The sequence below is a fragment of the Hemitrygon akajei genome, chromosome 25 (assembly GCF_048418815.1).
Source record: "Hemitrygon akajei chromosome 25, sHemAka1.3, whole genome shotgun sequence".
In the NCBI taxonomy this organism is placed as follows: Eukaryota; Metazoa; Chordata; class Chondrichthyes; order Myliobatiformes; family Dasyatidae; genus Hemitrygon; species Hemitrygon akajei.
This window is the reverse complement of record NC_133148.1, coordinates 36,187,725-36,213,707: the sequence shown is the minus strand read 5'-3', so window position 1 is coordinate 36,213,707 and position 25,983 is coordinate 36,187,725. Positions and strand designations below refer to the sequence as shown.

The 25,983-nt window shown below is 44.0% G+C and overlaps 1 protein-coding gene across 1 annotated transcript in view; it reads right to left on the bottom strand.

Moving 5' to 3' along the window:
* Positions 1-695: 695 nt before the first annotated feature.
* paf1 (PAF1 homolog, Paf1/RNA polymerase II complex component) overlaps positions 696-25,983 on the bottom strand; it is a 46,676-nt gene continuing 21,388 nt past the window's right edge. The window contains exons 4-14 of the mRNA XM_073029323.1: positions 24,468-24,589; positions 23,050-23,116; positions 19,551-19,652; positions 17,841-17,946; positions 14,253-14,321; positions 13,517-13,620; positions 11,929-12,045; positions 11,152-11,280; positions 8,888-8,999; positions 3,988-4,069; positions 696-1,427 (exon numbers count right to left, since the gene is read on the bottom strand). Coding sequence (XP_072885424.1) covers positions 1,021-1,427; positions 3,988-4,069; positions 8,888-8,999; positions 11,152-11,280; positions 11,929-12,045; positions 13,517-13,620; positions 14,253-14,321; positions 17,841-17,946; positions 19,551-19,652; positions 23,050-23,116; positions 24,468-24,589 — 1,417 coding nt within the window. The 3' untranslated portion in view covers positions 696-1,020. The remainder of the gene's footprint in view (positions 1,428-3,987; positions 4,070-8,887; positions 9,000-11,151; positions 11,281-11,928; positions 12,046-13,516; positions 13,621-14,252; positions 14,322-17,840; positions 17,947-19,550; positions 19,653-23,049; positions 23,117-24,467; positions 24,590-25,983) is intronic.

Sequence of the window (25,983 nt, the reverse complement as noted above, 5' to 3'; positions counted from 1 at the left end):
GCGCCAGTGCCAGCTCAATTCTGCCGCTGCTTCAAAAGAGTTTATTACCTTTCCGTTTCCTCCGGGTGTTCTGGTTTCCTTCCACAATGCAAAGATGTGCAGGTTAGTAGATTAATTGGTCTCATGGGTATGTAGTATGGGATTGTTGGGCTAGTTACCATGCTGTAGCTCCACAACAGTTGATCCCAACCTTTATCACGTCATGGACCCCTACCATAGACCCCAGCCCTGTTAAAATATTCAGAAGCATAATAGCACAGCAGTTAGCACAACACTTAACAGTGCCAGCTGCAAGACTTGGGGTTCAATTCCCTCCTCTACTTGTAAGGAGTTTGTACGTTCTCCTTGAGTTTCCTTCCACATTCCAAAGTGAGTTGAACTCATGATCGGTGAGTTGTGAGCACACTACGTTGGCACTGGAAGTGTTTCACACTTGCCTGGCACAATCCTCGGTGATTTGATTTGTCACAAACAACACAATTCACTGTATGTTCCGATGTGCACAAATAAAGCTAATCTTCCTTTCTTTCGGAAGATAAAATGTTCCATCCCATACAAATTTCAGAAAAGCAATGTACGAAGATGAGGTATTCACCCAAAAAAAAAGCTTAATTTGAGTCCAGTGACGGGTTGATGCTGCCAAATGTCTCCCACTGCGTGTATGATCTTACACATTCTCCACTGCCACCTTGATATCATCTTTAATACATAGGATTTTAATCTGTTAACATACTATAGAAAGATGCAGTTTTATACAAATGCTTATAAAAATGAACCCAAGCATCCAGACTGTTGGCTGAACGTTTAGTCTCCCATCCCTCGACGTACCTGGGTCAACAGCTCAAGGATCAAGATGTATCTCACGATGCAATACTCACCAAATGTATGAAGAGACAGGAAAGGTGGGGTGTGGGGCGGGGAGGGTGGGGAAGGGAGGTCACCAAAGTTACAGTGAGTTTATAAGACCACGGCCCTGTCCATTGGACAATGTTGCCACCAGGCATGTGAGGGCCAAGCTCTTCAGTCACTCTCGCTGCCACTTTCCTCATTCTCACTCGATTCTGTGCCCTGCTCACTGCCACTCTGCGCGGGGTGGTGGCTGTCATTATCCGAGTGCTCGCTGCCGCTGTTAGACGCACTCCTGCTCCGCCGCTCTTCCTCCTCGCTCTGCTGCTCGTCGTCGCTGCCGCTGCCCTCGCGGCCGCTCTCGTCCGGCTGATCCTCGTCCCCGCTGTCGTCGTCGCTGCCGAAGATCTCCTCCTTGTCGCGGGCCGCGCGAGCCTGCCGCTCGTCCCCGCTGTCGCTCTCCCCTTCGCTCCCGCTCCTGCTGCTGGCTTTTTCCTCTTCTTCCCGCTCGCTTTCACTCGCTGCGCGTTCATCCCCACTGGCAGCCTTCTCGCTGCCACTCTCTTTGTCCTTTTCGTCATCTAGCGAAAAGAAGCAGGCATGTTAGGCAAGGGCCTCTGACTGGGAGGTCTCTTTGCCCAGAACCTTCATTCCACCTGGCCTCAAATGGTGGGATCTCCCAGTGGCTACCCATTTCAATTCCACTTTCCATTCCCACTCCAGCACGTCAGTTCATGGTCGCCTCTACTGCTGTGATGAGGTCACATTCAGGTAGGAGGAGCAACACCTTATATTCCATTTGGGTGGCCTCCGACCTGATAGCATGAACATCAATTTCTCAAAACTTTCAATAATTGCACCCCCCTCTTTTCCTTCACCATTCCTCATTCCCATTTCTTTCTCTCACCTATCTCCTTACCTGCCCATCGTCTCCCTCTGAAGCTCCTCCTCCTTCCCTTTTTTCCATGGACTTCTACCCTGTCCAATCAGACTTCCCCATCTCCAGTCCTTTATCTCTTTTACCAATCAACTTCCCAGCTATTTACTTCACCCCTTCTGCCAGTTTCACCCATCACCTAACACCTTTGCTCCCCTCACCTTCTTACTCTGACCTCATTTTTTCCAGTCCTGATGAACATCTCGGCCTCAAATGTTGACCACCTATTCATTCCCATAGAGGCTGCCTGACCTGCTGAGTTCCTCCAGTATATTATGTTTGTGTGTTGTTTTGGATTTCCAGCATCTACAGATTTTCTCATGTTGGTGGGCTCTAACCCTACCCCACTCCTTCCCACACTGAGGACCGATAATCCATTCATAAATCAGAATAGAGAGCAGTACAGCAAATAAAAAGGCCCTTTGTCCCATGATGTCAACAGTGACAGGATGTGCTGCCCCCCAGTGTTTGATCAGTGGAATGGCAGGCTGGACTGCCAGGAAGAACTGCATCATTTCACGGGCCGTGTCGCTCAGGGTCTTGGGCTTTATATATGGATTTTTGTGTCAGTATGTCCTGACGAAGGGTCTCGGCCCAAAACGTCGACAGCGCTTCTCCCTATAGATACTGCCTGGCCTGCTGCGTTCCACCAGCATTTTGTGTGTGTTGCTTGATTAAGTTGGAAAATGGGTTTCAATGCAGTTAAATGTGAGGTACTGCATCTTGGGAGATCAAACCAGAGTAGAACTGGTACAGTGAATGGTAGGGCCGTAAGGAGTGTTATGGAAAAGAGGGACCTAGCTAGGACTGCAAGTGGCCCACTGAAAGCGGTGCCACAAGCGGTCAGACAGGTGAATAAGGTGTTTGGGCTTTCATCAGTCTGAACATTGAGTACAGAAGCTGGACAGTTTATCTAGACGTTGGTGAGGCTCCTTCGGATTACTGTGTACAGTTTTGGTCACCCTGGTTTATGGAAGATATTATTAAACTAGAAAGAATGTAGAAAAGATTTCGCAGTGTGGTTCCTGAACTTGGGGGTTTGAGTAACAAGGAGAGATTGCATAGATCAGGAGCTTATTCCCTGGAATATGAGATTGTGTGGTGAATTGAGAGAGGTATACAAGATCATGAGGGGCATAGACAAGAAGAAAGCACCTCGTTCTTTTCCCAGGAAGGGGGTCCTAAAAACTAAAAGAAGTTGAAGATTTATAAGGGATATCAGGGGCAGCTTCTTCACGCAAAAGGATTAGAAAGGATGTGCTGAAACTGGAGAGGGTTCTAAGGAGATTTACAAAAATGATTCTAGGATTGAATGGCTTATCATATGAGGAGCATTTGGTGGCGCTGGGCCTGTACTCACTGCAATTCAGAAGAATGAGGTGTGATCTCATTGAAACCTATTGAATGGTGAAAGGCCTTAGAGAGGATGTTTCCTATGGTGGGAGAATCTAAGAACAGAGGACACAGCCTCAGAATAGAGGGGCGTCCACTTAGAATGGAGGTGAGGAGGAATTTCTTTAGCCAGAGAGTGGTGAATTTGTGGAATTCTTTACCACGGCAGCTGTGGAGGCCAAATTTTTATGTATATTTAAACAGAGGTTGATAGCTTCTTGATTGGTCAGGGCATGAAGGGATATGGTGAGAAGGCAGGAGATTGGGGCTGAGAGGAAAACTGGATCAGCCATAATGAAATGGCGGAGCAGACTCAATGGGCCAAATGGACCAATCCTGCATCTTATGGGTCTTATATGTACGTAGACAGGAGAGTTTTAGAGGGCTACGGGCCAAACACCGAGAGATGGGACAAACGCACTGGGCCACACAGTCGATAGGCAGAAGGGCCCCGTTTCCTTGCTGTATTCCAGCAGCAGCCCACATCAACAGTGCAAGCAGAAGACAGACCAAGTGTTAGGACAGCATTGTTAATGTGAACAGTCCGATGAGTTCCAATGAGTAAAGGCAGTGTCTTCGCCAGTTAAACCAGGGCAGTCAATATCAATTGGTACTTTCAAACAACATTTAGAGATGCACCATGCAACTAAAAGGACCATGAAATGCCAAAATTTTTCCTGACAACGAGGGGCCGAGGAGACAAAGGAGGATAGACTTAGGGCTTTTGTTGTAATGAGTCAGAGATCTGTGCCAGGTCACTGCAAATGAACTCAGTAAGTTGAAGTCAGTCCATCTGGCCAAAAAAACATCACCTGATCCCACAATGTCTTTCCCTGGTTCCAGTTCTTCCTCATCCTCAGGCTCATGATTCTCCAGCTGAGCGCGCCTGGCTTCCTGTAGAGTAAAAAAAAATATTCAGGCGGATATTTCTCGGATTCTGGGTTATAAGGATTCCTCACAGCCCTTTACCTTTTCACCTGTACCCTGACTATTGCAGCAGCTACGATCGGAATTCAATGTACGTAAAGGTGTGTGGAAAAAAATGGCAACCTTGAGGTTCCCCTGTAAACTGCACACTATCCTGATTTGGAAATATCTTGCCCTTCAATTGTTGATATTTTAAACCAGGGTTTCTTAACCTGGGATCAGTGGATAAGATTCCATGGGGTCCATGAACTTGGATGAGACAAAACTTATATCTTTATGTTCGCTAATCTCCAACTGAAATTCAACAATGATGAATAAAGGCAACAAACCACAGCAGTATTAGCAGTACCTGTGACTTTGTCACTAATTCAAGGTCAGGTGGCACTGAATTTTATGTTGTGAGATCAAAGAAGAGGGTTACTTTTCCCACTGCCCACATAATTACACCCTAACCCTAATCCTAATGTTGCCTCCCACATCCCCACAAGCCCTTTCTGGACATCCCCACATCTGACCACTCATTCCTTACAATCCCCCACACCAAACATAAGTCATAACACCATTATTTTAGCATATTCATAACCATAAAATATGTTTAAGGAGGAGGAGGATCCCAATAAAGGCAAATCTTGGACCTGGCTAACGAAGGCATGGGCCAGATCAAACTGGCAGAGTTGTGTAACAAGCAAATCTCAATGTTGTATGATTTATACATTATTTGATAATAACTGTACTTGAATCTTGAATAGAAATTACAGATATTTTCATATCACATTACAGTTGCTACAAACAACGATCTTAAAACATCGTTTATGCTCATCACTACTTGGAAATGATTTTACTTATTGGACACGCCACTAGATCGAACTTAGAAAGGCTGGCTCTGTTATAGGAGTCAAACTGGACATACTGGAGTCTGTGGAAGAACAAAAGGGCCCTTCAGAAAATCCTGCCAAATCTGGACAAAGTTTCTCGGCCTGCCACCTTGGCTGAACAGAGGAGCATTTTCAGTAATAGACTTAGACAACTGCACTACTCAAGAGTGCTATATGAGGTAATTATTACACTCAGCCATTATACTCTATAATGAGTCAACCTATAGCTTAGGCTGCTGTTAATCTCTGATTACCAGAGTGCCGTTTAAAGGCTGTTCAGCTCCGTTTACCACATCCTGCCATCGCGGACACCCTGTGCTACCAGACTACCATCAGTTCTTATCTGGACGGTGTGAATGTGCTCCCATTACTGTATAATACTGCAGTAATTCTTGCACTACTAGCTTATCAGTGTAAACTTGGAAATCTTGTACATCTTATTTTGAAGGTAACTTATTTTTTTTATTCTTCCTTTACTTCTCTTCTAATATTTGTATATCTGTGCATTTGTAATGCTCCTGTGACACCGTAATTCCCTTCGGGACCAATGAAGTACCTATCCATCGAATGTGATCACAGTCTTCCTGTCTGCAGATGCTCGTGCGAAGTAACAGACCAACTATTGGGCAGCCCTACGCCTAGTAGTCATTCAGTCACCAAAAGGCGAAGTTGTGTGTTCGTACATTTGTGACCCAGACATCTATTTTCTCTCCATTATCGCCTATCTACAATTGCATGTTGATCAGTACGTAGAAAATGGCATCACAAATGATATTTTAATATATTTTGATAACTATTTCAATATAATTGTTAAATGTTGTAATCCTATGTATTTTGTTTAAATACGTATTCTGAGAAGGGGGTCACAGGCTTCACTGGACTGCCGAAGGAGTCAATAGCATATAAAAGGTTAAGAATCCCTTTTTATACCCAATTTATCAGATGGTTGACGTAACTTTTAGAGTTTACTAGTGCATTCTGCTGGGCTTTCCACCACTTATTGAATTATAGCAGATAATAGATATTGATAGCAGATAGATGGGGAATTCATCTTTGTAGCAACACAGTACAAAAGGCAAATATCAAGGTTTAGAAGTGCATAACAAGAGAGGCTTTTGAAAAGGAGTAAGGTCACTTGAACTGCAGGAATATTGCAAAGTCCAAGTGATAATGCACCTGGAGTACTGTCTGAAATCCTGAGCTAAACAAGGATATATTTGCAATGAAAGGAATGCAGAAAAGGTTTACCAGGTTGATATATTACAAAGGAGATTTACAATAAACCACACTATACTTATGTGAAATGATAGGAGAAGACCGGAGGGGGTGGGGTGCAGCTGAGAGCTGGAAAGGTGATTGGCAAAAGGGATACTGAGCTAGAGAAGGGAAAGGATCATGGGATGGGAGACCTAGGGAGAAAGGGGGGGGAAGCACCGGAGGGAGATGAAGAACAGACAGAGTGATGGGCAGAGAGAGAAAAAAAACTAAATATATCAGGGGTGGGGTAAGAAGGGGAGTTGATAAGAGGATGCTGAGACTGGCTGCATCACCACTTGATATGGAGGATTCCAATACACAGGCTGCAGAGTGTTGTAGACTCAGTCAATTCCATCAGGGACAAAGCCTCTCGATCATTGACAATATCTTTAAAAGGCAGTGCCTCCAGAAGGTGGCCTCCATCATTCAGGACCTTCAATGTCGGGACTCGCCCTTTTCTCGTTACCCCATCAGGGAGGAATTACAGAGCCTGAAGATCCACACTGAAACTTTAGATTCTTATCTTCTACCCCTCTGCCACCAGATTTCCGAACACTACTTCGCTATTCTTCTTTTGAAGTATTTAGAATTTTTAAAAACAGTATTGTATAGTAACTTCTTGTGGTTGCATTGTTTTACTTCCACAAAATAAGCAAATTTTATGACAAAGAACTGCAAAAGTCTTAGGCACATATATATTGCTACAGACTTTTGCACAGTACTGTATTTGTCAACGCGGAGCAGAGAGTTTACACATTTGGTGGGAGCAAAAGATGTTGGGAACGGCGAGGGTGAAGCACCGCGGTAGGGGTGTGGGACAGGTGGCAGAGAAGGAGTGCTGGGGTGGGAGTTGGCGTGGGTGGGACAATTGGTTTATTGATCGTTACAGTATCTCTCTCTGGTGCTTCCCGCTCCCTCGCTTCTCCCTTTCCCAACCATGATTCCCCTCTTCCCACTCTCAGTCCACAATAGAGACCCAGATCAGAATCAGGTTTATCATCACTCACATAGGTTATTAGTATTTTTTTTTGCAGCAATACATAAAATTGCTACAGAGCTGTGCAAAAGTCTTGGGCACCCTATATGTCAGTAATAATAAAACAGAAGCTGGTTAAAAATCTGGAATAAATAGGATTACTGTAAATGGGTGGTTGATTGTGTGGAAATACATCTGTAACCCTGAGGTCATTATGAATTTACAACTTCTGTAAACCACACTGACAAGATGGAATCTATGTGTTCTGGAGAGCTTTGCTGGTTTGTTGGTTTGGAAGGCTTGCAAGAAGACAGTGTGATTTATAGCAGGGTGTGTTTATGGCAGGGAGTATTTTGACAACAGAGTAAAACAGGACATAGCTGTTGTGGGGCGGGGGGGCTGCGTGGAAGGGGAAGTCTCAAAAAACATAGATGAATTAAAGGCAAATGGAAGACGGGTGCAGATAAGAAAGGAAATCAATTAAGAGATGGAACGGCCTCAAAAGGCATGAAGTTGACGAATTACTGGACTCAATAAACATACAAAAATGATTTATTTTGAGCTGTGTGATTGAAGCTACTAACGTCTTAAAAGTATGGAGGTAGACATTCCTTTGCAGGTATTAAATGTGCCTATCATTTGATCCAGTCAGAGTTTGTTGTCTGTAACTGTATATTAGAGACCCCAGCTGAATGGTACATGACACTGGCCAGCATGGACTTGATAGGCCAAAGGGCCTAATTCTGTACTCTGCCTCTCTCTGACTCAACAATAATGTGGGAAAGCATGGTAATCTACATGTAATTTCATATATGCACATACATACATATTACACACACACACGTATATATGTGTGTGTGTGAAAATACAAAAAAACTGAGGTGCAAAGGGACTCGGGAGTCCTTGTGCAGGATTCCCCAAAAGTTAATTTGCAGGTTGAGTCTGCAGTGAGAAAGGCAAATGCATTTCAAGAGGACTAGAATATAAACGCAAGGGTGTTACGTTCAGACTTTATAAAGCACTGGTGAGGCTTCACTTGGAATACTTGAGCCATTTTGGGCCCCTTATCTTAGAAAGGATGTGCTGAAACTGAAGAGGGCTCAGAGGAGGTTCACAAAGATGATTCCAGGATTGAATAGCTTGTCATATGAAGAGCGTTTGATGACTCTGGACCGATATTCACAAGAATGAGGGGTGACCTCACTGAAACCTATCGAATGGTGAAAGGCCTTGATAGAGTGGATGTGGAGAGGATGTTTCCTATTGTGGGGGAGTCTAGGACCAGAGGAAACAGCCTCAGAATAGAGCGACGCCCTTTTAGAACAGAGATGAGGAAGAATTTCTTTAGCCAGAGAGTGGTGAATCTGTGGAATTCTTTGCCACAGGCAGCTGTAAAGACCAAGTCTTTATGTATATTTAAGTCAGAGGTTGATTGGTCAGGGCATGAAGGGATACGATGAGAAGGCAGGAGGTTGGGGCTGAGAGGAGAATTGTATCAGACATGATGAAATGGTGGAGCAGACTCAATGGACCAAATGCCCTAAGGTTTTATTGTAGTAAAAATAGAAACATGCAATATGTTTAATGTATATTTTAGTACGCAGAAAAGTAACAGTACTTCAGAAATGTTGAACTGCTTGGTAACTCAGCCGGTGAATTAAGAGCAGTTTCACCTACCTGAGCCTCCAATTCTTTCTCGTTCATTTCTCTGTGCTTCACCACAAGCACTGCGTTGGTGTTGGACTGAACGCCATGACCACCCTTTGCGCGGCGCTTGCTCAAACGCACTCTGTGAAGATGGACGATGCAGTCAGTTATCTGGAAGCTGCGGCTATCAGGATCGCGATAGTAACTTATATTAACAATGCCCTTTAGCACAGAAAACCACGCTCTGCCGCTTCAGTGAGGAGCAGATGGCAACAATGGATGATGGAAGCGAAGATCTGCAGCCAACGGTGTGACAGGTTTGAGTGGAATCACACAAAACTTTTGGCACTTGGCCTTCATAAATCAAAGTACAGGAGATGAGATGTTATGTTGAAGTTGTATAAAATGTTGGTGAGGCCTAATTTGGAGTATTGTGTGCAATTTTGGTCACCTACCTACAGGAAAGACGTAAATAAGGTTGAAAGAGTACAGAGAATATTTACAAAGATGTTTCCGAGTCTGAAGGATCTGAGGTGTGTGGAAAGATTAGGTTAGGACTTGATTCCTTGGAATGTAGAAGATTGAGAAGAGATTTGATAGAGGTATACAAAATTATGGAGGGTATAGCTAGGGTAAATGCAAGCAGGCTTTTTCCACTGAAGTTGGGTGGGACAATAACAAGAGGTCATGGGTTAAGGGTGAAAGGTGAAAAGTTTAAGGGGAACATGAGGGGAAACTTCTTCACTCAAAGGGTTGTGAGAGCGTGGAACAAGCCGCCAGCACATGTGGTGCACGTGAGCTTGATTTCACCATTTAAGAGAAGTTTGGATAGGTACGTGGATGATTGGGGTAAGGAGGGCTATGGTGCCAGTGCAGGTCAATGGGAGTAGGCAGCTCAAATGGCTCAGTATGGACTAGATGGGCCAAAGGGCCTGTTTTCGTGCTGTACTTTTCTGTGACTCTATGACACAAAAAGAGGTAGATCATTTAGCAAACGCCAGGGGGTAAGAATTAAATAGAAGAGTGGATAGCAGTACTTAAGGTCAATACTTTACAGCCAGTAATATTAGAGGGGCTGCAGGTCAAGATTCAAGATTGTTTAATATCATTTCCAGCACATAGTGTAAAGAAGAACAAAGTAATTGTTATTTCAGGTCTGATGCAGCAGAAAGTAATAAAAAATACACATTAAATTAAATAACTGATATCTTATGTACATAGAGATTGATGTATGTACATAAAGTGATTCTAGGCACTGGAGTTTCTATACACAAGATGACTGACAGGAAATGATAAAGTATTGGTGGTTGTGAGTGTGGTAGGCTGTGTTAGTGGGTGAATGTGTTGATCAGCCTTACTGCATGCTGAAAGTAACTGTTTTTGAGTCTGATGGTCCTGGCATGGATGCTACAAAGCCATCACCCTGATGAAAGTGGGACGAACAGTCCTTGAGCAGAGAGTGTGAGATCATTCACAGTATCGCTAGCCTTTTTCTCAGTAGCCTTCTGTATACTGCGGTTCCTTAAGGTTGTTATAAACGTGCACCTCAAATAGCCTCTGACAACCAAGTCCAGCTCCTGGCCTTCATGTGCGGCTACTTAGCTTGGCAGAGCTTTTTCTACTGACAGGAAAAGGGGCAAAGGCGCATTAATGGTGCCTTAAAGCCAGTCACTTTGGGCAGATGAGGCTTGGCAGCTCATCTAGAACTCTGATCTCAAACCTCTGCTGCCTTGCGGCTATACCCACTCATGTGGAAAGCCTTGGGAGTATATGCTGAGGGAAAAATCCAGAGTTGGAGTACCCAAGGCAGTCCTACATTGAGTTCAACACTGGCTGGCAACTCCTGCCACATTGCTGGTGCCAAACTGTATCATTCTCTGCCATTCAGATGCGGGGGAGGGGGGGGGGTGCGTTGCTACATGGGCAACAGCTTGCTCTCCATATTGTGCTGCCCAGGCTAGGACAGCTAGGGCTCAACATCCATGATCGACCCTGACCGATGGAGGCCTCATTTTACATATTAGAGGAAATAATGGCTGTGGAAATGAAATAATTAGCTGTCGGAGCAAGAGAATAATTTAGGACACAGGATAAAATTGCCAGAGACAAGAATCTACATAATTTAAATCTGCTTGAGAAATGAGTGAACCAGTTACTATTTGGGGGTTTTAAGGAAGTACAGGTGAAAAGAGGGGGTTTTAAAGAGGTACAGGTGAAAAGAAGGCATGGGGTAAATTAATTAAACTCTAAGGAGTTTCCCACTAAAACCCTTGATAAGCTAACACTGTGCCCACCTGGTCTCCAGCTCGTTGTAGTAGACGCCATCTCCATCACGGAAAATGAAAAAATAGTTTTCCTCATATCCTTTGCTGGCTTTGTTCTTCACGTTCCAATTATATTCTCGAGATATTTTGTATTCATATCTGAAAAAAGAAATTCGTTGGTCCTTGGACATAAAACCGGGTAAGCACATACAGTGAGTAGGATTCAGCGCCGTCTCATATTCAGCATCCAATCACTTGTACAGCAATGCGCTTAAATTTCAAAACCATGCCCATTACTTTACTGATAAATTATTGATTGATTGGATATAGTGTGGAATAGGCCCTTCCAGCCCTTCGAGCCATACTGCCCAGTAATCCCTGATTCAATCCTAGACTAATCACGTGACAATTTACAATGACCAATTAACCTACCAACTGATGTGTCTTTGGACTGTGGGAAGAAACTGCAGCACCTGAGGAAACCCAAGCTTCACGTGGAGAACATACACACTCCTTACAGGCAATGGCAGGAATTAAACCCAGGTCACCTGTACTCAAAAGTGTTGGGCTGACCACTGCGCTACTTGTGGCCTACTTTGGCAGGTTGGCCGGAACTATGCGAATGGAACATTACTCTCTATCTACTCAGTGATGGACCATGCTGGGAACACTTTAAACAGTTGTGCTAAAGCCTTCTGATTATGGCTAGCCCCATCTCTCCCGCGTATTCATTTTCAGAATTTATTGCACAGTCAGATATGAGGCTTTACTCCGAATTCTGGCATGCTGAACTAATTGGGAACTTACATATCGTCAGGCATGTAATCAATACATTCCTCGCTGTCTCGCTTCCGTTTCCTTGTGGTTTCTTCACTGGGTAGGAAGTAAGCAACAAACTGGTTTCCTTCCTCATCCATCATGCCTCTGAGAGGAAAGAAATGGTCATTTTAGAATGAATCCCCATCTTGGACTTCCAAGATTTAACATCATAAGTGTTTAACAGTTTCATTGCATTCAACAACATTGTATTCAATGTCAGTAAGACCTAAGAACTGATCATGGACTTCAAAGAAGGGTGAGACAAGGGAACACACACCAGTCCTCAAAAAAAGGATCAGAAATGGAGAGTGAGCAATTTCAAGCTCCTGAGTGTCAATATCTCCAAGGACCTAACCTGGATGCAACATATCGATATAGCTATAAAGAAGGAAAGACAGCGGCTATATTTCATTTGGAGCTTGAGGAGATTTGGTTTGTCAACTAATACTTCTATAAATGTACCGTGGAGAGCATTCTGACTAGCTGCATCACCGTCTGGTATGGTAGGGGCTACTGCACAAGATTGAAATAAGTTGCAGCAACTTGTAAAATTCATCGTGGGTACCAGCCTCTGTAGTATCTAAGACATCTTCAAGGGGTGGTGCCTCAAGACGGTGCTGTCCATCATTAAGTATCCCCCACCACCCAGGACATGCCATCTTCACACTGTTATTGTCAGGAAGGAGCTACAGAAGCCTGAAGGCATACACTCAGTGATTTAGGAACAGCTTCTTCCCCTCTGCCATCTGATTTCTGAATGGGCATTGAACCCATGAACACTACCTCCCACTTAATGTAACTCAGTTGTTTTTCCTCTCTATTTATTTATCAATGTATTTCATTGCATTGGTGTCAAAATGGTTGTTGTAATGCGTCAAGTGTAGTGTGTCATCCTTGTCACTCTAACTTTCAACTTCCACCACTGGCTAGCAGTCCTGCAAAAAGGAGAGCTGAATGTCAATCAGTTGTTTTTATTTATCCTGTATTTCATTATACTGCCGCCGTAAAGTTAACAAGTTTTGTGACATATACCAGTGATATTAAATCTTATTCTGATTTTGATTTGAAACCTCTGCTCCGATTTCTAATCCTGGTAATCCTTCTGTGATCATTTGCACCTCATCTTTAGTTTTTGGACTGGTCCTGTTTTCATCCCCTGCTGCCGACATCGGCACTTAACTCCTCATGCCTTCCACACTATCAGAGATCTCTCCTGCTCTCCTTTCCTCTATCCCGCACCCGCACTTGTCTTGCCTCAGTATTTGTTTAATACTACTAGGGCCACGAATCCTGATGCAGGGTCTCAACCAGACACATCATCTTGCACCTCTTGCCACTGTAAATACTAAATAACTTAGTTCTCCTGTGTTTTCTTGTTGCAGATTCTGACATCTCCAGTCTCTCATTTTCCTGTGCAGTAGCCCCACTGAGAACTAATGCAATTGTATCATTGGCCTGACAAATTATTTGTCAGTTTTAATGACAAATTCAAGAATTAATTCTAGAATTTGGGTGATTTGTAGCCATTAACCCCAGAAGCTTCCAACACCTTCATCGCACCAGCAGCTTGGCTCACCTGATCATAGCTTGGGACATCATCTCCACGGCCCCTGAGCCAGTGACGTCTTTGGGTGCTGGGTCAGAGTCGAATATGACTTGCGCGCATGGGTTTATCCACATCTACAGAAAGAAGGTTAACTGAGTTTTGAAATCATTCCTAATAATCTGAAATAAAGCAAGGTTTGCTGGCAATGCGTAACTGTGACCACATCACATTCATTCATTTTTGTGCCGTGTAGTATGACTTAGGCGATCGTGGTCTTTACCATGATTGTTCTTGGCAAATCTTTTGACATTTTTGCCAGTACCGCCTTTTGGGCAGTGTCTTTACAAGACGGGTGACCCCAGCTGTTATCAATACTCTTCAGAGATTGTCAATCAATGTATATTTATCTTGTTATATTTATTGTGTAATTTATTATTTTTATTGTGTTCTTTATCTTTGGTGTGTTTTTTTGTGCTGCATCAGATACTGAGCAACAATTATTTCGTTCTCCTTACACTTGTGTACAGGAAATAACACAAAACAATTTTGAACCTTGAACATTATGATGATCCTGTTGAGAGATATTTTTACTCATCACTGGATTTGCACCCTGGCACTCAGCAAGCATCTCCTCTCCATTCTGGCTCTCAGCCACAAGCCTCTGCTCCAGTCAAGTGCACAAGGTCACAAATTCCCACCTCACTGGGAGAGAATCACGTCTGGAGGCCACACATCATCTGTAAGGAAGTATATCCACAGGTCTTACCTTAAAATCAGGAAACACAGGCATAACTTCCACAGGGACAACCCGAGGTTTACTGTAATGATGAGTGACCTAGGGAACAGAGCGAGACACCGAATCATAAAAACCATCGCACAGGAACAGAAGAGGTTAGCCAAACTTCAATTATGTTTAGCCTCAAGGAGAAGTTGGAACGGTTTTTCTGGAGCACAGGAAGCTGAGAGGTGACTCAACGGAAGTATAGAAAACTATAAAAGGCACTGCCTGGGTAGATAAGACTCTTTCTTACTGCCATCGCGGAAACATTAAAATCAGGGGGTCCACGGACCCCTCAGTTAATGGTAGGAGTCCAGCGCACACAAAAGTTTGGGAACCCCTGCATATTAGAGGGCATAGATTCAAGGTGAGTGTGGGGGTGGGGGGAGTTTAAAGTTAAAGGAGATTTATAACTATTTATTTATTGAGATACAGTGCAGAAAAGGCTCCTCTAGCCCTTCAAACTGCATTGCCTAGCCATCCCCCAATTTAATCCTTGCCTAATCATGGAACAATTTACAATGACCAATTAACCTGCCAATTGATACATCTTTGAACTGTGGGTGGAAACCGGATTACCAGGAGGAAACCCACGCGGTCATGAGGAGAACAGTCAGCGGTGGCAATTGAAACGGGTCACGAGTACTGCAAAAGCCGGCCAGTGGCGTAGTGGCATCAGCACCGGACTTCAGAGCGAAGGCTCCCGAGTTCAAATCCAGCTGCCTCCCTTGCACGCTTTCCATCCGTGCTGGGTTGAGCGTCGAACTGGCAACTCGGCCTTGTAAAAACGCCATCATGAGGGCGTCCTGATGACTCCACTTGGCGTTAAGGGCAAAAAAAACTAGTACTGCAAAGCATTCTTATAACCCGTCTTTATTAAAAACACAGAGAATAGTAGGTATGTACGTACCTGGAACACCCTATGGATAAAATAGATACATTTAGACAGGCGCACGAACAGGAAGGGAACGGAGGAATACAGGCCATGATACAGGTGGGATTAAACTAAAATGCCATCGTTGTCAGCACACACATCTTGGACCAGAAGGCCTGTTTCTGTGCTGTACTGTTCTATGCTCTACTGAGGGGGAAGGGAGCAGTAAATTGAAATTGGAATGGCAAGAGATGATGGCTTCACTGCGTATTGTTGACCTAAGGTTCCTTTCCTGCCGCAAGATGGTAATTTGTTTTGATAACACCTCTTAAAAAAAAAGGGATGGGAGGGGGAATCATTCACCCCTCCCCCTCTCCCAATTTCACCTATCACCTACTACCTTGTACTTCTTCCTCCCCTCCCTCCACCTTCTTGCGCTGATTTCTTCCCTCCCCACCCCCCCCCACTCCTGATGAGGGGATCTCAGCCTGAAACATCAACTGTTTACTTTTTCCCCACAGATGCTGCCTGGCCTGCTGAGTTCCTGCAGCATTGTGTGTGTGTTGCTTTGATTTCCAGCGCCTGCAGATCTTCTTGCTTGTGACAGGCCAAGGATGTTAATTTTGACCAGCAATAATATTTTTTGGACATACATTTAGGAATTAGGTGCTAGTTTGGATATGGACACTGCTGGATCTCTGCAGCTGCTGTGGACGGGAGTTCTGCAGTTATAGACCACCTTGAAATTCCACCATAATTAGCATCAGTGAAGAGAGTCTTGACTTTCTCAGAAAAGGACAAATGCACAACATCAACAGAACACTTGTGATGACAGATTGTGATCAGAAAGAGCACAGAGGGCTCAACAGCCCACTTATGTCCACGACATGTGCTTCTGTACTGTCAAGACCATCTATGGCCTTTAACACCCAAAGTTCTCCCTGTCTTACAGCACATAAACTTAACCAGGGCAGTCTGAAAATATCCTCCACCGTAACTCTGTCCCTGCTGTCAGAGACACTGAATCTATCAGACCCATTTTTTTGAAGCGGATGGTACCAGTGAACAGTGCTAAGGGCGACATCCTCAAGACCATTTATGAAGCTACTCTTTTCACTTTTTGCGTCTTCCTTTTATTTCAAATTTGGTTCTGCTACGGTTGGACACTGTCAGTGTGTTTTCAGTCTGACCGGGCGATCTGGCGCTTTGCTGTCTCCCGAGAGGGTTTCACGAGGCTGCGAGCAAAGTGTGTGGCTTGAAGGCCAGGAACCCATGATCAACTCCATCTCTCACCAAAGAAGACAGAAATCGTTGAGGCAAGTGCAGAGGGCGAGCGAGCGTTCAGTGCCGTCTACCAGCCTGTCACTGGCTGCCGCTGGAGGAAGGTACCTGCGTGTGACGGTCTTTCTCTCCCTCTCGCTCACTGCTCCCGAGGAAGGTCCTTGTGTTTGAATGATCCCTCCCTCCTGTGATGCTGTCGGATGATTGCACCGGAGCAAAGTTCAATGGACGTGGTTTGTAGATTGTGGATTCTAATGCACGTCATGACGTGTTTCTAGATTTTCTGGTCGCTCCTTTTTTTTTTGGTTTTAGTTTGGGCAATTTTGAACCGGATAAGGAACACTGAACTGAACTGAAATATGTCTCTTGATTTTCTTTGTTTTATATTCTGTGTCTTTGCTCACCTTTGTTTTTGCCGTATGTGCGATTTGCTGGTTTCGTGGCCGATTGCGGGAAGACGAATCTCAGGGTTGCATGCTGTATACGTCCTTTGATAATAAATGTACTTTGAATCCTTCTGAATGCACATCTCATACACTAAGGGCTAACTATTGAACTTGACCTTCAATCCACTTCAGCGTGGCCCTTGCACTTTATTTATCCACCTGCCAAACACCTGCAACTGCAACACGAGCATCTCAATCTAATTTTCTTTTGATTATCCTGGCGTGGCATGATCTGTCTGGATAACATGCATAACAAAAGCTTCTCACTGTTTCTCATTACACACAACAATAATAATAAGAAACCAATACCAACATCTCACCATCACCCATTTGGTCCAGTCTTATCATCACTCCTGACAAGCAAGATTGAACAAATCATAAACACAAGGAAGTCTGCAGATGCTGGAAATCCAGAACAACACACACAAAATGCTGGAAGAACTCAGCAGGTCAGGCGGCATCTATGGAAGTGAATAAACAGTCGACGCTTTGGGCCGAGACCCTTCCTCGGGACTAAGAGGGAAGGGGGAGAACACCAGAATAAAAAGGTGGAGGGGAGAGGAAGGAGGCCAGCTAGAAGGTGATAGGTGAAGCCACATACATGGGAAAGGTCAAAGGTTGGAGAGGAAGGAACCTGATAGGAGAGGAGTGGACCACAGAAGAGAGGGAAGGAGGAGGGGAACCTAGGGCAGGTGAGAAGAGGTAAGATGTCAGAGTGGAGAATTGAATAAGAGGGGAGAGGGAGGGGGGAATTTGCTTTTAATGTAAAGACTGGACCAAATAGGCTACAATAGGATATGGGCTTTGGAGGGAGGTATTAAATGGTATACCATTATGTAGGGAAGGAATCAGGATATAGGTTGGTAAAGCTCATTAAGATATGATGGAGGTTTTAAAACCCCATCACAGGTGGGGTGTCCAGTATTCTCTCTCATTCTTCTCTGCAGTGGAGCAGATCTGAATATTTTCCCCTACCTCTTTATTTGCATCCATGAAGGTCTTTTCAATTGCTGCTATCTGACTGTCACGATCCTTATAAATCTCCTCCTCTGTAAACTGTTGTTTAACAGATACACCAATCCTGGATTGTAAGAATAAAAAGATGATATACCAGTCAGATTTGGGACAATGCAGAAAACAGCATCCAACATAAGCACCAAAACAGTAACTAGACGTGCTAAATTCATATGATAAATCACGTGTATCAGAACTTCAGAATGCCTGAATCCACCATTTCACAAATATAATAGTTTCATCAAAATTATAATCTGCACTGGTCTGGGATATATCATTGTGGACAGAGTCCTCAACAGAGGCAAATATTGTAGACAAGTGTCAAGGAAGGCTATGTCACTGCCCCATCTCTTGGTCCTCAATGTGCTCTGTAGAACTTGTTTAGGGCCCCAGTGATCTCCAGGCCTTCAAAACTGGGTTTGGCAACTTTTCCAGTTCTGGTTGGAGAACAGAACAGAGGATCTGGCTTTCACATGGGTGCTGCTGAACTGGGAATCTCAAGCTAGTCTTTCCACTTTCCAAGAGCACAATTAGTGCTAACCATCGCTATTTTTAGATTACAGGTGGCCCCCGTTTTTCGAATGTTCGCTTTACGACAGCTCGCTGTTACAAAAGACCTACATTAGTACCTGATTTCGCTAACCAAAGAGGATTTTCGCTTTCACGAAAAAAAGATGCCCTCTTTATATATGTGTTTACCCCCGAGAAAGACTACCATGACCGTGAAGCCTTGTGCGGGCAGTTGTGTGCGCATGCGTGTACATGCTGATTTTTTTTTTCTCCAAAGCGATTTCACCTCGCTGTCTTCCCGATTTTGATAAGTGAAACTACACCGTACATACAATATTTCTACTTCATATAGTCTGTATATTTATCATATCATTCTTGCTTTTACTATATGTTCGTGTTATCTGGTAGGTTACTTTTTTGGGTCTGGGAACGCTCAAAATTTTTTCCCATATAAATTAAAGGTAACCGATTCTTCACTTTACGATGTTTCGGCTTACAAACGGTTTCATAGGAACACTCTTCTTTGTGGTGGCGTGTTGGGGAGGAAGCATTAAGAAGAGGGACGCCTCACGTCTTAATAAGCTGGTAAGGAAGGCGGGCTCTGTCGTGGGCAAAGTGCTGGAGAGTTTAACATCGGTAGCTGAGCGAAGGGCGCTGAGTAGGCTACGGTCAATTATGGAAAACTCTGAACATCCTCTACATAGCACCATCCAGAGACAGAGAAGCAGTTTCAGCGACAGGTTACTATCGATGCAATGCTCCTCAGACAGGATGAAGAGGTCAATACTCCCCAATGCCATTAGGCTTTACAATTCAACCGCCAGGACTTAAGAACTTTTTAAAAGCTATTATTAATGCTTTTTGAGATAGTGATTTAGATGCATATCATATTTTTACTGAGTTAAGTATTGTATGTAATTAGTTTTGCTACAACAAGTGTATGGGACATTGGAAAAAAAGTTGAATTTCCCCATGGGGATGAATAAAGTATCTATCTATCTATCTATCTATCTATAGTGGGGGGAACCTGTACTTTAATTGTACTTGGCGCATAGTTAATACCAAGATGGGTCTGTTTCAAAGCATGAAATTCACACACATACGCTAAATACCCCTTTCAAATACCGAAGAGTTACAACCGCGCAGCAACATTTCACTCACTTGACTTCAGGTTTCTCATTGGAGATGCCGTAGCGATTGAACTCGGTGGAAATGTATTCAGTCTTTCTCATCCATGGCACCACTTTAGCGTGCTGTTGTGACCTGAAACGAGATATAGAGACAGAGAGAGAAAAAAAGTCTCGTAAAATTGCAGTTCAGTATTTCAGGTCTCAATTTCTACCCAGTAAATACTGCAAACGCCGGTGGTGTAGTGGCATCCGCGACAGCTCCCAGGTTCGAATCCAGCCAGCTCCGTGCACAAGTTCTACTTGTGCTGGGTTGAGCATCGAGCTAATGCGTAACACAGTCAAGCGCTAAAGCAGCGGCAAGGTTGCCGCCTGATGCGCCAAATTGGCACAGGGATGAACTAAAAATATTACAAAGGCAGGAAAGAGAAAGGAATTTAGCACAGAATGTCTAGTGGCACAAACAACTTAGTGCAGCTATGAATCAGGAAGTGGTTCATTGTAGGGAAGCAAAAACAAAAAGATATACAAGAGCCATAGAAAAGTGCAGCATAGGAACAGGCCCTTCAGCCCATCTAGTCTGTGCTGAACCTTTTAAACTGTCTGGTCCCATCGACCTGTACCCGGAACCAGGCTGATACATAGCAGAAGGTAAAACTGGAAATGCAAGGGACACTCGGGCAGTATCTATGGAAAAAGAAATAGTTAACTTTTCAGGATAATGACCCTTCTAGCAGTAGTAGTTGTCTGCAGATCACCAAGCAGTGGAACAAAGGCATAGTACAAGTCATGAAATTAACAGCAGTGAGCATGTTATGCACATAATAATTTAATTTCATAGTTTCTCTTTGCCTCCGGGTTCTTTGACGTGAACTTTCCTCCCAATCCCTTTTCTCTCTCTTGTTAAGCATTCCTTCACTCTCCATATGCTTAATGCATACCTTTACTACTTTGTTTTTCCTCAATTGTTTCCCTATTTACCCCAAATTTTCAGTGCTCAATACATTAGTTCCTTTGAGAGAAAGTATTTTCCTGTGTTTCCTGAACAACATTTCAGATGTTTTCCATTGTTATTCGACATTACTGTTTGCCAGTGCTGTTGCACATTTTAATTTCCTAAACGATATATTCAGTCCATTAATATCAGCTTCTCCCCAGGTGATTAACCTGTTTTTCATCATTCCTATACAAAATGCTGGAGGAACTCAGCAGGCCAGGCAGCATCTATAGATGAAGTAGAGATACAGTCGACATTTCCGGCCGAGACCTTTGTCAGGACTAACTGAAAGAAGAGATAGTAAGAGATTTGAGAGTGGGAGGGGGAGAGGGAGATCCGAAATGAAAGGGAGAAGACAGGAGCGGGAGGGGTGAAGCTAAGAGCTGGAAAGTTGATTGGCAAAAGGGGTACAGAGCTGGCGAAGGGGGAGAATCATGGGATGGGAGGCCTAGGGAGAAAGAAAGGGGGAGGGGAGCACCAGAGGAAGATGGAGAGCAGGCAAGGAGTGATTGTGAGAGGGACAGAGAGAGAAATAAAAAGAGAGGAAAGAAAAAAGAGGGGCAGAAATAATAATAAATAAATAAGGGATTGGGTAAGAAGGGGAGGAGGGGCATTAATCGAAGTTAGAGAAATCAATGTTCATGCCATCAGGTTGGAGGCTACCCAAACGGAATATAAGGTGTTGTTCCTCCACCTGAGTGTGGTTTCATCTGGACAGTAGAGGAGGCCAGAGATTGTAAACAGTCCATGGTTTGGGCCAAGAGTTTCATCAGGACTGGAGAAAAAGGATGATGTCAGAGAAAGAAGGTGGGGAGAGGGAAGAAGTACAAGGTGGTAGATGATAGGGTGAAGCTGCTACAGGGGGAGGGGTGAAGTAAAAAGCTGAGGTTGATTGGCGAAAGAGATAAAGAGCTGGGGAAAGGGGATTCTGATTGGAGAGGACAGAAGGCGATGGAAGAAAAGGGGGAGGAGTGCCAGAGGGAGGTGATGGGCAGGTGAGGTGATAAGGTGAGAGAGGGAAATGGGAATGGGGAATGTGGGGGGGGGTCATTACAGGAAGTTCGAGAAATTGATGTTCATGCCATCAGGTTGGAAGCTACCTAAACAGAATATAAGGTGTTGCTCCACTCACCTTCACCTTCTGCCGCTGGCCAAAAGTCTTGCAAAAAGGACAGCTGAATGTGTAACTCTCTCCAATAGCAAGACTCATGTAGTGCCTGCCTGCTGGCAACACATGGAAGCCGAGCTCTTTTCAGACTTAGGATGAACTACTGGGGACAAGGTCTGGCCCCTGTACATACAGCGCGCGGGCCCACCAGTGTGTGGACCCGCCCTGGTGCACATGAACCAGATTCTCAGCTAGGGGTAAATAGCCCCACTGCCTTGTGGCAGCCTCGGGAAAGACGAAGGCTACAGGAGTAAACCCGGACAGCCCCCTAAGGTGGCTAGACATCATTGAACACCCTTCCAGCAGCTTCTGCGGCCAAGCTGGTGCCAAACAGACGCCATAAGCTTTCCTTTGGATTACACTGGTGAGGCCGAGAGGGGGGACCTTGACAACTGGGCATCTCAGGATCTCCATACCTCACGCTGAGGTCTGTGATGATGATCATCAGCACCCATAGAAGGTTGGCGTCATTCAATGTCTGTAGTGAGATGCTGAAGATGTTCTATAGGTCAGTTGTGGAGAGCGCCCTCTTCTTTGTGGTGGCATGTTGGGGAGGAAGCATTAAGAAGAGGGACGCCTCACGTCTTAATAAGCTGGTAAGGAAGGCGGGCTCTGTCGTGGGCAAAGTACTGGAGAGTTTAACATCGGTAGCTGAGCGAAGGGCGCTGAGTAGGCTACGGTCAATTATGGAAAACTCTGAACATCCTCTACATAGCACCATCCAGAGACAGAGAAGCAGTTTCAGCGACAGGTTACTATCGATGCAATGCTCCTCAGACAGGATGAAGAGGTCAATACTCCCCAATGCCATTAGGCTTTACAATTCAACCGCCAGGACTTAAGAACTTTTTAAAAGCTATTATTAATGCTTTTTGAGATAGTGATTTAGATGCATATCATATTTTTTACTGAGTTAAGTATTGTATGTAATTAGTTTTGCTACAACAAGTGTATGGGACATTGGAAAAAAAGTTGAATTTCCCCATGGGGATGAATAAAGTATCTATCTATCTATCTATCATTGCCCTTCGAGACAGACAGACGGCAACCACCATTTCATTGTACTGCTGCCGTAAAGTTAACAAATTTTATGACTGTGCCAGTGATATTAAACCTGATTCTGATTCTTTCACCAGGAATTACTAAAAAAAAATCACTCTTAGAACCTCTAACATTTAGATTTAGACAGCCAATCATATCCTCCAACCCAACATTACCCTCCTGCCTTCAGTCCCTGAATGGCACTGTGCAGCAACCCCAAATCACACTCATCTACAATTCCAGAAGAACTGACTTCTTTGCCAGAGGTACAAGTCAACACCAACCACTCGTGGCCAAGAATCACAGAAAGACAACCAATGACTTTACCTTTTAGAACTCGACGGCGCCTGAATTTCTTCCTCGAGTAATTTCTCATCTGCAATGTCAAGCATGACTAAAGAGAGAAGACAACAAAAAATAAGAATATGAAGACATCACATCTCTTTACAAGCTACAAGAAAGATCATTGACAATAAGGTATGCAGCAACACCCTTGCACTCAACGTCAGTAAGAACAAAGAATTGACTGTGGACTTCAGAAAGGGCAAGATGAGGGAACACACACCAGTCCTCAAAAAGGGATCAGTAGAGGTAAGAGTGAGCAATTTCAAGTTCCTATGTGTCAATATCTCTAAGGATCTCTCCTGGACCCAACATATCGATGCAGCTACAAAGAAGGCACAACAATGGCTCTATTTCATTTGGAGATTGAGATTTGGTACGTCACCAAAAATACTTGCAAATTTCTAGATGTGCTCTGGAGCACATTCTAACTGCCTGCATCGCCGTCTGGTATGGGGTGGGGGGTGGGGGGTGGTGGCTACTGCACAGGATCAAAATAAGTTGCAGAGAATTAGAAACCGAGTCAGCTACATTAAGGGCTCTGTAGTATTCAGGACATCTTCAAGAAGCGAGGCCTCAAAATGGCGGAGTCCATCATTAAGGATCCCCCAACACTCAAGTCAAGCCCTCTTCTCATTGCTAGCATCAGGAAGAAGGTATAGAAGCCTGAAGGCACACACTCAACAATTCAAGAATAGCCTCTTCCACTCTATAATTGTGAATGGACATTGAACCCATAAACACTATCTTACTACTTTTTCTATTTCTGCATTACTTATTTACTGTAATTTACATTTTTATCTATTATTATGTACTACATTGTGCTGTTGTCACAAAGACAAATTTCACAATATATACCAATGATTAAACCTGATTCTAATACATTAAGTTGATACACTGTTCTCTCCAACTCTTGGTGTAGATGATTACACTTTCTCAAATGGTTGTTATCATATAAAGTAGGTGCAAGGATCTAGTAAGAGTCAAAATACTATATTTTCAAAAACAAACACAAGAGGAGGCCTTTTGTCCCTTTGAGCCTATGATGGCTTCAAAGAATTCCTCTATCTGTACCAATCCCAAACATTTTTCTGTACCCTATTCCATCTCAGGGTGGCAGGACGTAGATACTTTATGTCTCTCCATCCCGCTCGGAAACGTCAGGGTCTTTTAAGAGACTCCTAGATTAATATATGGAGCTTAGAAAAATAGAGGGCTTTGGGTAAGCCTGGATAGTTCTAAGGTAAGGACATGTTTGGCACAGCTTTGTGGGCCGAAGGGCCTGTATTGCGCTGCAGGTTTTCGATGTTTCTATGTTTAATATCAGTTTACATGGAGGCAAGTCATATGGTGAATAAGGAAAAAAGAGAATACCCGGAGTTGAAGCAAAGCAGAAGACTTACCATTGTTATCGATCCTGTAGGTGTCTGGATTGATGAGATCGATCACTACTCCGAGATCTGGCTCCGTTAACAGCTCATGTTTATGCTGCTTTTCAAGAGAGGTAGCTTTATACTGTACAAATCTGGGAAATCAGGAAAAGTATTCAGTGTTATACATTATAGGACATTTCTGACAAGAAATCCTGTTTTTCCTCCCCATCTCCTTTTCTTTCTATTACTGCAATTTCACCTCTCTATGAAGAATCTGACCATCTCTTTAGAAGGCCAATTTGCATCTACCCTAGGAGAAAATTTCAAACTGTCACCATTCCAATCTCTAGGTATCAGTCTTTCAGTGATTAGAAGCAAATTTTCCTTGTTAGCACTACCCAGGCCCTTCAAGACTATCTAAACACTTCTATCAAATCTCCTAAACCTTCTTGGCTGCAAGAACCCCAGACTCACCACTTAATGCTGGCAACCTTTCAGAATAATGGTTTGTACCTTGGTAGTCAATTCTGCAGCTGGTTCAAAATCCCTACTTTGACAGCATCGAGTGACATTGAGTGACAGGTTGTTGTTGTGGCGCCACTCAGGCAGATTTCCAACCGCTCTCCTATATGTTGATTCATCACCACCTTTGTTTCGGCCCACAGCAGTGCTGTCGTCAGCAAACTTGAATAAGGCTCTGGAGCTGTGCTTGGCCACGCAGTCCTAAGAATGAAGTGAGAAGAGCAGGAGGCTAATCTCACATCCTTGTGGTGCACCAGCACTGATGTGGAAGGGATGTTGCTGCCAATCCGAACCGACTGTGGTGAGCAAGCGAGGAAGTCGAGGATCCAGTTAATCAAGGAGGTATCGAGACCTGGGTCTCAGAGCTTATTGATTAGTTTTGAGGGGATGACGGTAATGAATGCTGAGCTGTAGTCAATGAAGAGCATCCTGACGTGTACACCCTCTCTGTCCAGATGTTCCAGGGTTGAGTGAAGGGCCAATGAAATAGCACCTGCTGCCGACCTGTGGTGACGGTAGGCTAACTGGAGCAGATCCAAGCTGCTCTTCAGGCAGGAGTTGAGATGTTTAATCACCAGTGGTCCACGTCCACTTTTCAACCTCAATGAAAATTGTTCTTGCACCACAAGTAGGTTGTGACCTAGCAGAGTTCATTTCACAGCACATCCTCGGGAATACCAGCCACACACTGCAGCGGCGTCGTGAAAGCACACTGACAACATTAGCATGTCCAGAAACACTACCCCAGTGACCTTGGCCCACCAGGAGTTGACTCAGATGTGCCTGAAGCAAATCCTCAAACTCTTAATTCTCTTCTCATGCTAAATCAGAAAATACTCGAAACACTCTGAGAAAGGGTCTTCTATCCAAAATGGTAACTTTAATTTTTCTTTCTGGAGATGTTGATTTATGTTTCCAGCATTCCCTCTCCCTCTTTCAGATCTCCTGCGTCTGCACTGTTCCCAGTTTTCAAGACTTGCCTCGCAATTTTTCAAATATCGTACGGCTTCACACATCAAGTCTT